Below are 13,950 nucleotides of genomic sequence, written 5' to 3' on the forward strand. Positions count from 1 at the left end.
AGATTGCTTTTGCTATTTGGGGTCTTTTGTGTTTCCATACAAATTGTGAAATTTTTTTTTCTAGTTCTGTAAAAAATGCTAGTGGTAGTTTGATAGGGATTGCATTGAATCTGTAGATTGCTTTGGGTAGTAGAGTCATTTTCACAATGTTGATTCTTCCAATCCAAGAACATGGTATATTTCTCCACCTATTTGTATCATCTTTAATTTCTTTCATCAGTGTCTTATAGTTTTCTGCATACAAGTCTTTTGTCTCCTTAGGTAGGTTTATTCCTAGATATTTTATTCTTTTTGTTGCCGTGGTAAATGGGAGTGTTTTCTTAATTTCACTCTCAGATTTTTCATCATTAGTGTATAAGAATGCCAGAGATTTCTGTGCATTAATTTTGTATCCTGCTACTTTACCAAATTCATTGATTAGCTCTAGTGGTTTTCTGGTAGCATCTTTAAGATTCTCTATGTATAGCATCATGTCATCTGCAAACAGTGACAGCTTTACTTCTTCTTTTCTGATTTGGATTCGTTTTATTTCTTTTTCTTGTCTGACTGCTGTGGCTCAAACTTCCAAAACTATGTTGAATCACAGTGGTGAGAGTGGGCAACTTTGTCTTGTTCCTGATCTTAGTGGAAATGGTTTCAGTTTTTCACCATTGAGGACGATGTTGGCTGTGGGTTTGTCATATATGGCCTTTATTATGTTGAGGAAAGTTCCCTCTATGCCTACTTTCTGCAGGGTTTTTATCATAAATGGGTGTTGAATTTTGTCAAAAGCTTTCTCTGCATCTATTGAGATGATCACATGGTTTTTCTTCTTCAGTTTGTTGATATGGTGTATCACGTTGATTGATTTGTGTATATTGAAGAATCCTTGCATTCCTGGAATAAACCCCACTTGATCATGGTGTATGATCCTTTTAATGTGCTTGGATTCTGTTTGCTAGTATTTTGTTGAGGATTTTTGCATCTATGTTCATCAGTGATATTGGTCTGTAGTTTTCTTTCTTTGTGACATCTTTGTCTGGTTTTGGTATCAGGGTGATGGTGGCTTCGTAGAATGAGTTTGGGAGTGTTCCTCCCTCTGATGTAGGGATTTTTGTGCTGGAAAAATGTGGTAACAAGCACGAGCTATAATGTTATAGTTGTACCTCTGGTAAGTCACTGCTATTTTTATGACCAGATGAACCAAACATAAGTCATAATGAATAATATACTCAATCAAATGAAATCAAGACCCAACTCAACTGTCACCTCCTTGGTGAAGCCTCACTTATTTCCCAATGGCTCTCTTTTCTTTGCTTTCAAAACATTTGGCTGATCATGCTTTCTATCATGTCACATATTACATCTTATTTATTTATATGGTTATCTCATTCACTACAGCACGAAATTCGAGAGGATAGGCACAGTCTTGTTCAACTCTGTACCACCAGTGTCTAGAACAACGCTTGGCATGGAACAGGTCTCAGTGGATGTTTACTGGATTAGCTAAAAAAGAAAATTAGTCTAGTTGCTCTTAATTCCTTTGACCTTTTCTATCTACAGCCCTAGATGAACCCAATCATTTTACTGTATGAACCCATCTATTTTATGCACCATGTAGCTAAACATTAAGATCGCAAACAGTGAGATCTCAACATTGCTGAGCAATCTTATTCTTTCATTCTTAGCTTATGATCTGGTCTCGTAATTTTAGGATAATAGAAGTCATTACAAAATCTAGAAACTACTTGCATCCATAATCCATTTCTTTTTTTCCTGTTGCAACAGTAGTGTCTTTCCTCCATTCAAATGTTATATTCAAATGTTATATTGTAAGGCTTAGTCCTGGGACCTCTGTTTCACAGATGGACTCACTTCACAGACGCAATCATCTCCCTGATTTTAAATACCATCTACAGTCATATTTTTATTTCCAACCTAGGCCTCTGGTCTATATTCCATACTAGAATATCCAACTGCCTATGATATATCCACTTGGATGTTTCACTGGCATGACAAACTGAACATGACTAAAATTAACTCATAATCTTCTCCTTACCCCCAAACCTACTTCTCCTGTGTCTCTCCTCCCACTGTTACCATTATGTTAACATTATGATGTACAAGCCAAAAACCAGACACACACTTGTGATTTCCTTCACTTTTCATTAATTTGAATGCCTTCTACAATACATGCCAGACACTGTTTGAGGTAATGGGGCTATAGCAGTGAGTAAAACAAAACCCCTGTGCTCATGGAGCATGAGTTGGGAGTAGAGGGAGGCAAAGAGATAAACAAAAAACTCAAATATATATATACAGCATATATCAGGTGGTCATGGAATGGGAGAGGGCAGTTACCATCGTATACAGTGAGTGGGGAAGGATCTGACTGATAATAGAGACCTAAAGGAAGTGAGAAAGTAAGGATATAAACATTTGGAGAAAGAACATTCCAAGTACAGGAAATTATAAGTTCAGAGACCCCAAGGCAGGAACATTCGTGCAATATGTGAGGGGGCTACTGAGGATGGAGCAGAGTGAGCATGGAGGAAAGTGGTAGAAAATAAGACAGAAGCCAGATCATACATGGCCTTATATTCTCTTTTAAGAACTCTAGCTTCTGTTGAGTGATATAAGAAGGCATTTAGTGATATGGACAAAGGGTAACAGGAAATGCCTTAAGTTTAAAAACATCGCTCTGGCTGTTTTTGTGAGGACAGACCACAGGAGTTAAGGGTATAAGCAGAGAAATCAGCTAGAAGATAACCGCAATAAACCAGATGAGATGATAGCAGCCTGGAACCTTCAATGCCTTTTAATACATTACAATCCATATTCCCCCTACATGATCTGGCTTTTGCCTATTTCTCTGAACTCATTTTATCCCACCCCCATTTAAATATTATCTCACAGGTTACTCATCTTTGGTTCCTCAAACTTGCCCACCTTAGGGGCTTTGCACATGCTGTTGCTCCATCTTTCAACTCTCACCTGCCTAACTAACACCTATTCTTTGGTCATAGCTCAAAGGTTACTTCTGGGGAACATGGTATCCAATATAAATTAGGTGCTCTCCCAGCTCTTGTCATACTCAGAGAACTCTGCATGATTTTTTCTTTTCATGATGCTTAAAATATTCACAATTTATTTAATGTTTATCTCCCCTACTAGACTACAATCCATGGAAATAGTACTGGTTTTGTTCACCATGGTATAGTTATTGCCTATCAGAGTGAAAGGCACTGAGTGGGCCCTTGACAAATATTTGCTGAGTAAATGAATGGATGACTTCACAAGTATATTTATTATTTGAAAAAAATTATCTAGCTTGATCACCTATAATATTCTGCAGATAATGCTCTGAATAACATCAAGTTTTTGAAAAATCAACTCTGTCATCAAAGGAAGAGAAATATCCATCAGCGAAATTCAGAAGAATGAAATCAATTCCAAAAGGAGTTCTTAAACTATTTTGAACACACCATCAAATGAGTAAGTGTGTAAATAACCTCCCAGGGAAACTGTCTGAATCACGCAAACAGTTATGGGAACACCTTATGGGAACATCTTGTATTATGGGGGCCATATATTTGGCATAAACATAAAAACATTTTTAATGGTTGCACAACAATGTGAATGTACGTAATACCACTGAACTTAAAAATAGGTAAAATGGAAAATGTCATGTTATGTATATGTGACAATAAAACGAAACATTTTAAAAGCATTTCTTACAAGCTGACTAGTATAATTATGAAAGATACATTATCTCAGGATATCTGAATAACAGCCCAGTTTTAACTCATTTATTAACTTGTCTTAGTGAATGACAAGTTACTTAAACTTTCCTTGCCTTAATTTCCTCATCAGTGAAATAAGGATAACAGATGCCCTAACCCAGGGGTCTCTGTGAAGAGGAAATTAAGAAAGTGACAATGATATGAAAAACAACCTTTACTATGCAAAGAAGGATACTGTTACTATCAGATACTGCAAGTTCATTACTGGGCTGTTAATATTTTAACATGAATTTATGAGAATTAGTAATTTATTTTACATATTATTATTAATTAAGCAATGGTTTTCAGTAACCAACTCCCTGACACTCTCCCAGCATAGTATAGTTTACAAATTACTGTAAAGAGGTGATTGGTAACACTTAGCAATTGGTTTCCATATATACACTACTAAAAAAAATACTGAACTAAGCATCCATCATTGGCAAAGTGAAAACACTAATGAAGTTGATCACTGGTAACATGCATCACCACAAACTATTTTTACTCACAAACTAAAATAGAAAGATGATCTTAAGTGTGATATTAGAAGAAAAAAATCTAACAGATGAGGGCCTTTCAGTAATTAAAACAGCACAGCCGCAACTGACCAGAATTTAAATGTATACGTTAGAACAAATAGGCAAAAGAAAACAAACAAGGCTTCAAGAGAAATTTAGCATGGCTTTCTCCTTTGAAAGGCTCTATCAGTCCAATATCTTATATTTTCTAGTGACACTATTCAATAGTACCAATTTATAAAATTTAGAACATAACCCTGATATACTTAAGAATATTCCAATCATAATGTGTTGAATGACATGCATACCTTTATTAAAAGAAGAAAATGTATTTTAGAAAAGATTTTGACATCAAGAAAATGAACTGTTTTTGATTTTTAGGTAACATAAGTAAATCTGGAACCGCTTTTTCTTTTCTTTTGTTTTTTTAGAGGGGGCAAATTTGTAGTTACCATTATAAATTAAAGATTAACATTTCTTATGTTTTCAATTACAAATACTTTGAGTAGTTATTAAAATCAATACAAGATACTTCAGTGTGATTATATTAAAAACTGCTGCCATAAATGTTAGCACTGCAAGTAATTCTACCTAGTGAATATAATGTAAAACAATTCTGTATTAAAATCAGATGTAATTATTTACAACTCCTTGAAATAAGCCTTTCCCCTGTAACCTGTACATTGTCATTTCCTATTATAGAATTAGGGACTGACAAAATATTAGAAAGTTTATATTAACAGAAATAGAAGAATTAATCCTAGAGAAATTTGTATATTAATTTGGAAGAATGTGAAGAACTGACAAGTAAGACTGTTGGTTAAGAAAGGCATATTTTCATGACTAGAAATCATTTTAGCCAAGTTACACAGGTACAAGGCATTCTTTCAGAGATACCGTTTCTGCTCCAGTTATGAAAACTAAATACTTACAGAACTTTGCTATATATACTCTTTCCACAAATAAGCTGCCTGAGAATTCAGGTTCTCTTTTCCCAGCCCCCTTTCTTTTTCTAAAGGGAAAGGACACTTCTCCCTTTCCCTGCAAACAAGGGAGAAGTAGAAACACTGGTATCTGTGATGGGAAAGTGAATGGTTCTAATACAAGTAAGGCTGTTTCCATTTCTTTACCTTTATCAAATTGGAAAGATCTGATTGAGCTGTCATTTGATAGATAATTAATCATATTTTTGATGCTAGTTTGCCATGTAATTTTTGGCACATAGTATGGAAGAAACTCAAATAACTGAGTTTAATTGCTTGGATAGATAAAAATCTGCCCTAGGAATATTATTTGAATTATTAATCAGCCACATTCTCAGTTTATTGGAAGTCATCATTTTCTTTAAAATCCTAAACTGTTTTTTAAAATTCTTATGTCTCAGGGGTTAGGTGTTTCTTTTTGTGATTGAAACTATGTTCATTTATTCAGCTGTAAGTTTGGTTAATTTGAATAAAATTACAAAGCTTCATGTTAAAGTGCATTTCCAAGAATTTGTTCCAATAAATGCAAAATGAGAGTCTCAGGTAAGTGTAGAAAAGCATTACACTTAGTCACATTCAAAGCTATGAAGTACTAGAACACAGAAATAATAGATTTAGTAATGACTTTTTCACTGTTTTACATTATGAGAATCTAATTTCCTAAAATAATATTATTTCTGTGTAGTATTACTCATTCTCTTTAATTAAGTCTTATAAAAAAAACTTTCAACTTTCTATACTCTTCTGAATTTACAGAAAGATTTTTTCCCTAACCCAACAGATCACAGGAAGAAGCTGACCTTAAAAATGCCTGGAGGGCTTCCCTGGTGGCGCAGTGGTTGAAAGTCTGCCTGCTGAGGCAGGGGACACGGGTTCGTGACCCGGTCCGGGAGGATCCCACGCGCCGCACAGCGGCTGGGCCCGTGAGCCGTGGCCGCTGAGCCTGCGCGTCGGTAGCCTGTGCTCCACAGCGGGAGAGGCCAGGGCAGTGAGAGGCCCGAGTACCACAAAAAAAGAAAAAAAGAAAAAAAAAGCCTGGAATTTCAACTGACTTTGCATTGTATGACAGGGATAATGAACAGGTCCTTGATTACTATCAGTTTTTTCAGTGAATTCCTAGTCTATTTAAGGAGACCTATTACTTCCAAGTAAAGAGTTTGAAAACAACTATCTCACACCATGCAGCTTTCCAGTGGAAAAGACGGTATCACTCCCCCGCTTCAAATCCATCTGAAGAGTTGCCTCTTTCAGGAGGCCAATCATGAGCCTCCTAGGCCTTGACAATGAAAACGACAAGGGTTGGAGTGCTCCTGAAATCTACTCAACTAATGCTAATTAAAATTACCTCCAATAATGCAAATTTCAAAAACTAGACATTCTCTCAATGGAGTAATACATTTAGGGCCCTAGAAAACTACTTTGTTAACTTATTTGTACCACTGGGACACGGTGGTATATGCCTGTAATCATAACTACTCAGAAGGCTGGGGCCAGAGATAACCTGAACTCAAGAATTTTAAATTTCCTGCAGATTGATTATTCATGAACAGTTCTATGTTGTTATATCCCTTGCGTATCACTATGCCTAGGAGAGCTAAATTAACACAGCTCAGAAATGGAGATGATAAATACCATTATTGTAATACTATTAAGCAAAAAAGAATTAAAAGTACATTCAAGTCTTTCTTCATTCACTAGGTCCTGACAAAGTGGAATAAGACTTGTAGGAAAGGAGAACAAATAAATACAGGGACTATGGATGGTAGAATTTTCCCGAAGTCATTCTGCTTGACTCCTTCAATTTAAAAAGATAAAATAATATCATAATCTAATACCTATTCGTTTACAAAGTGCCAGTCACTATCCTAAGAGCTTTATATTCATCAACTCACTTAATCCCACAAAATTCCTAAGATATGGGTACTATTATTTTCCTCACCTGAGGAGAAAAATGAGTTGTAGAAATAACTTATACAGGGCAGCACAGGTGATCAGTAGTAGAGACGTTTTCAATCCAGATAGTGTAACTCCATAGTCTGTGCTTCTAACTTACATTGCTAATTTTTAATGTGTTGTTTTCTTTTCTCTAGCCAGAATATGGTTTTTAAACTGTTCCTCAGACTCCTGGGATCCCATGAGAATGCTTCTGGGGTCACTAAATAGAAGAAAGCAGATGGGACTCTGGGCACTTCACCCAACCAAAGCAACTTCACTACATCTGTTTAAATATTGAGGATACAATTAAACTTTTCACAGTAATAATTTAAAAAAAATTTTCATGCTAAAAAGTAAAACATTTAAAAAATCACAACATCAAGGCTATACTCTTCGTAAGTCAGGATCTATGTCTAAAAGTATCTCACGTTTGCCATTCAGTAAATATTAACTTGATAAATTGAAACTGTATGGCAGTACTGTACTCATCAGAAAAAGTTAATACTCAGTTGTACCATTAAATCATCGAGAAAATCTTGAATATCAATAATTGAATAATAATAATAATGATATTAAATCACACTCAGAGTGGTACTTAAGTTTTTAATCACAAGCTATCAAACAATTTCATCATCTCAAGGCTACTGATGGGTTAAGCATAACCCATTCTCACAAAGAAAAAATAGGTATGCTTTCACATCCATATTGTTAACAATATACCAATAATTACACTGCCTGATGTACTAATGCCCACTCATATTTTTACAATTATTGAATTAATAAAAGGAATTATATTAAAATACAAATTATCAGTAGAAATTTTATTTTATAATATTTTCTGAAGTTCATGAATTATCTTCAGTTTCACAGAAGTCACAAAGAAACTTGAAAAAAAAAAGCATAATTGAGGAAATGGTATCTAAAAAAATTATTTTAAAAAATCTACTCTATTAACTATCTTTACCCTTTTCATCTGTGGACCTAAGAACTTACATGGTGTTCATGAAACAGAATAACATAGGCTACTGCCACCATTTTATATTCCCTCATATGGTGAATTTTCAACTTGAGAGCTGACATCTAAAGCAATTAAAAATCACAGATGCTTTAAGAAAATAAAACTGAAGTACTAGCTTTTCTAATTCTGGATTTGCATTAAAAGTCAAAAGCAGCAAAAATTAAAACTAATTTTTTCTCTTCTCCAACTTGATTGGAGAGTTTTATTTTAGAAAAAATACAGTTTCCAACAAGATACAGACATAAAATAATATCCACTGCTTAAAATACTTTGCTAAAATTTTCATGAAAATTTTTTCTTACTTTATGATATTATCAGAAAATTACAAACTATCACCCTAACAAACCTCACCCTCATGGCTATATCTCAGTTGAAATGAAACATGTAAAGGTGAAATATATTAAAAGAGAAGGTGAGCATTAGACATACCTACTATAATAAAATTGCTTTGAACAGAAGCAAAAACTAATAAATGAAGTTTCTTACACCTTAAACATACACAAAAAAGTTCAACAAATGCCAAAGCTAGCTCAACATAGCTGATTAGAAGATTTCCTTTTAATCCTTGTTTTTGAGAAATTGAGTTAATCATATGGCGACAACACTAAATAGACTATAACAAAGGCACAGGAAACTAGAATGTAATACTGCCCTAGAAGGAATTTAGTTGGAATGTAAGCTAGAGACTACCATGAGTGATTAGCAAGAACACTAACTCTTGTTCTAACAGACTCAAATTTTTTATGCTTATGCTATTAAAATTTTTTGAAAATCCTAGTCTTAATCCTTATGAAACCAAGACTGGTTTTCCATACTACAATGTTAAAAAACAAAACAGGGCTTGCCTGGTGGCGCAGTGGTTGAGAGTCCGCCTGCCGATGCAGGGGACAGGGGTGCGTGCCCAGGTCCGGGAAGATCCCACATGCCGCAGAGCGGCTGGGCCCGTGAGCCATGGCCGCTGAGCCTGCGCATCCGGAGCCTGTGCTCCGCAACGGGAGAGGCCACAACAGTGAGAGGCCCGCGTACCGCAAAAACAAAAAACAAAACAAAACAAAATCCAAAAGACCTCAAGAATATCAAGCCTCCAGAACCAAAGTAATTTTGGTAGTGCAAGGATAAGCAGTTGTATAACAATTAATATGATTGGTGATATGAGAAAGGGTTTTCTGATACTGATGTAACCACCGATTATATAAAACATTTTCCAGAGGTGGTGCTGAAGATGATTTTTCAGTGATTAGGCAGGGTAGTCCAACAGATATACAAACAAAATTACAATATGTCTGCCCTGTTCCTACTCTGAAAGCTCAGCACCCATGCATTTTACTTTGTTATCTAAATAACTGCCAGGATAACAATATGTTTTGGCTTGCTCTTCTCAGATGAGTTCCCTTTCTCCTCTTCCAGAAAATAAAGATAAAATATTTTAAAATTTAATTGTCTAACTAGTGCTAGGATCCTAGAAAAAAATTTTGGATAAAGTAATTCACATTAAAGTATAAGCAATATTACTCATCAAAGAAAGTTTATAAAGGAATAGTTTATTAACCTACACAGTATCTGCTTCAGCAGATAGGCTATTTCCTGAGTGGCTCAATTCTAAACCAAGATATCAGGAATTAATCAATTATACATCCCAGTGCATGTCTAAGAAAAGTTGCCAACTCCTGGTCAAGAGTTATGACAGTTAAATTTCTAGTTTTTCAAGAATGCTATAAAGACAATGGTTCATTTAGGAAACAACTGGATTAATGACTATGTACAAAGGATTTATTTTGAATTTTGGATGATAAAGAGTCCTATACTTTTCTCAGATAGTCAAGATTTGCAATAATGACCTTATCAATCCATATTTGTATTTAATTTATATCTTTGCAGGGTGCCTCCTGGGCATAGGAGATCAGTATTAAAATATAAATAGAGAACAGAATACTGCAGATTTAAAAATAAAAATTCAGAATTGCACACACACAAAAAAGAAAGAAAGAAAAAAAAGACTTCCAACAGAAGGTTAAAATTCAAATATTAAAATAGTATACCATTATTTTGGGCTTTTTGAAATACAGAATTTTATTTGTAAAAGGGGAATAAAATAACCAGCTCTAATTTTATGTACAGTAACAGTGATATTAAAGTATACATGGATCTTGTTACTTCACAATCAATCAAAGACATAAATATTTCACAAGTAAAACTGGAAGAAGGTACAGACAGAGCAGGAAGGAAAGCTCTATGGAGAGACAAAGGGAATAAAAGGGCAGTGATCTGTTATATCCCCAAATTGAAAGAGTATTAAGGCAAAGTGATTTGTTAAAAATATGTATACAAAAGGATCATAAAATTTTCTTTATTTTTACAAATCTTAATTTCACATTAAGGTAAAAAAAAAGATTTAAAATTAATTTTATTTAGAGTTAGAACACTGGTGAACATAAAATAATCATTCTCTGAAATTCCCACCCATGTCTAAAAAAAAGCAAGAGACTTCATATAAAGGAGAGATCTCACTAGCTTTTTTTTTCTTCTCAGAGAGCCTAGGTTTTCTGTTTGGAATTATATTTTTTGTATGAACTTATATTTAATCTTCTACTATATGATAATCAATCACACACCACCTGAGAATCATGATAAGATATTCTTAGAATGAATGATTCAAATGTGTATGCTTAAATCTTCCATGAAAACACAAACTCTCCAAACACATAAAATACTCATATTCTGACATGTAAAACCCAAATCTATTCTTCTTGTATTATTGATTACCAAAAAACATATGAGTTTCACTTTGTTTGGAAAGACCTACCTGAATAGCTGAGTTCATGAAACACGTATTTCCCAAGTTACTTAGGCCACAGAGGCCGGGCTGTTCATTGTTTCTTCCAGGTTCTGAATAATCATAGTTCTTATAAGCAGTATATGATGGGAGACAATAATTTGAGTTTTTCACACTGGAAGAAAACAAAAAATCTTTTTCATAATGCAGCCAATTATCATCATATAGTTATAATGAACAGAGTACTTTAAACCTATTTGAGATATGTGGTCAGTCATTAATTTTTTTATAAAGCACTTAACTCAGGTACTTTTAACAAGAACCTAAATCAAAATAACCCCCTTAATTAATATACTCCTCATTCAATCAACAAAATCATGGCATCATATACCACACCAACCAATACAAACCACATTATGTCTTTCTACCCTTGATTAACTGGAGCAGCTTCACAGCTTGCTCCATTCTTCACTGCTCCATCAAATGTAAAACATTCAGATTTTAAACACCACCCGCAGCAATAAATCATCTCATTGATGTCCCTTTTACATCCTGCTACTGTAATAGAGTGAGAACAGTAGAAGCAGGAAGAGTTGTACTTTAGTTACAGGTGAGAGCAGAGATTTCTAGGGCCTTTGTGACATCACTGTTCTGATGCATCGAAGATTCTATTTATAGTATTCTACGCTAGACCAGCAAAATCTGGTATTCAAATGCAGAAAACAGCCTGGGGTGATCAGCAATGCAAAAATGAAATGATTTGAAGCGAGTACACACTTCAGTATTATTATTATTATTATTATGGAAAGAATCTTCTAGTTTGTTAGATTAATGACGTTTATTTAACTAGGTAAATACAACCTCAGGATAATTTGTACTATGAGTACAATAAATATTAATCTTAAAAAAACCCTACATAATATTCAACCTTAGAGAATCAGGGTAATTTTACAAAGAACTAAGAGAAGTCAATAAGTTAGATCCCTTTCTTTTTACATGTAACTAAAAAAAATTTTGTGGAAAAGGATAAATTCTTCCTTAATTTTTAACAGGTTACCTTATAAGATATTTATGATGGATGCTTTGGATATAATTCAAAAGCATACTTTCAATCATTATTTTTTTTATTCACTAGAACAAACCTGAACAAGAATCAAGGTTATTTGCTAAAAGCAAATAATGATGTAAATAAATGAATACAGTGTTACAAATAAACATGGTAAATCAGTAACTCTGACAATCTCAACCGGCTATAATTTATTCCTGGTATTATTATTTTTTAAAGTTTTTACTTATAATTTCAAATACTTTCTATTGTAGCTTCTGTACTCTCACTTTATAACAGTTAAAATGAACTGTACTACTGCTTGTTCTAACAAAACCTTTAGTAAACATACACACCCTAACAAACCAACAGGTAAAACACACAAAACCATATCAACCAAAATTTACACACACAATGCTATCCCACTAATATTTTTGTATTTTTAAGAAAACACCCCCCTTCATCACAAATAAAAGATCAACTCTCAGACTGAAAAACCAACCTACCCCAAAGTTAAACAAAAAGATCAGGCTCCAAAGAAGTGCAACCTTGATCAATTCATAGACTTGTAGCTATTTACTTGTTTTAAACTTAAAAAAAAAAAAAAAAAAGGGTTCAAGCGTCTTTTGGATTTTGCAGATCACTAGCCTTATAATTCATATTTTATTTTATATTAGCAGCAACAAAGTTCAAGGAACCTATCAGCAATTCCATATATAGTCACTCAGTGACTGGATTCTTGAATCTAACTTTGAGGACATGAAACAAAAAACTGAATCCTGGTTTTCCTTTTACCCCTTTAAGAAGTGCTTAAAATCAAGGTCTGCTATATATTACAAAAATGCAAGGCCTACATTTTCAACATGTTAAAAAAACGCCATATATATCAGCTGTAAAATTATAATAAAACTTAAGTCACAGTACAGAGGGAAAGTATGCCCAAATACATGCTCATGCATACACACACACCCACACCAATACCCATGCAAGTGATCTGAATCCTTAAAGGATAGCTACATTTTAGTTTAAGTGACAGGATAAGTATAAACCTTGGCCAAAGATTAAGATGGTAGTCTACATGCTCAATGATAATAAAGAAAACAAATTAAAAATATTTTAATACTATTTTCATTGGTCACTTATAATCCACATCTTATGTGTTCTTTAAATCAAATAAAGTCTGTCGTGAAAAGTATCAAAACCAACAGCTCTTTAAACACTTCGACAAAGTACATGGAAACCTAAACCCGAAAAACAGCCTCTGTATCTCATGACTACTGCTGCTATTTTTTTATCTAAAGGTTGTAAGGTAGTCCTTATCCCATAAGGTTATGTTACTTTGCAAAAACAAATAAATTTGCCAGTAATCTTAATGGGAATTTTAATGCTATGCTAGATTTTTTCATCTTTTTTTTAAAAAAAATTATTTATTTATTTATTTATTATTTATGGCTGTGTTGGGTCTTCGCTTCTGTGCGAGGGCTTTCTCTAGTTGTGGCAAGCGGGGGCCACTCTTCATCACGGTGCGCGGGCCTCTCACTATCACGGCCTCTCTTGTTGCGGAGCACAGGCTCCAGACGCACAGGCTCAGTAACTGTGGCTCACGGGCCCAGTTGCTCCACGGCATGTGGGATCCTCCCAGACCAGGGCTCGAACCCGTGTCCCCTGCACTGGCAGGCAGAATCCCAACCACTGCGCCACCAGGGAAGCCCTAGATTAATTCATCTTGAATGAATATACATTTAAAAATATAACATTTTTTAGTAAAATCGAGCCCTTATCTTTCTATAAATATTTGAAACTGACTTTTTAAAATTTAATTTTATGTATTTTTTATACAGTACGTTCTCATTAGTTATCTATTTTATACATATTAGTGTATATATGTCAATCCCAATCTCCCAATTCATCCCACCC

At 34.2% G+C, this 13,950-nt stretch overlaps 1 protein-coding gene across 4 annotated transcripts in view; it reads right to left on the reverse strand.

The window, feature by feature from the left end:
* Positions 1-13,950, reverse strand: part of USP15 (ubiquitin specific peptidase 15) — a 141,571-nt gene that overhangs the window by 56,303 nt on the left and 71,318 nt on the right. For all 4 annotated transcript variants that reach the window (XM_007105257.3, XM_007105256.3, XM_007105258.4 and 1 more), the window contains one exon: positions 11,019-11,163. In XM_007105257.3, coding sequence (XP_007105319.1) covers positions 11,019-11,163 — 145 coding nt within the window. The remainder of the gene's footprint in view (positions 1-11,018; positions 11,164-13,950) is intronic.

This window comes from Physeter macrocephalus, chromosome 6 (genome assembly GCF_002837175.3).
Source record: "Physeter macrocephalus isolate SW-GA chromosome 6, ASM283717v5, whole genome shotgun sequence".
Classification (NCBI taxonomy): domain Eukaryota; kingdom Metazoa; phylum Chordata; class Mammalia; order Artiodactyla; family Physeteridae; genus Physeter; species Physeter macrocephalus.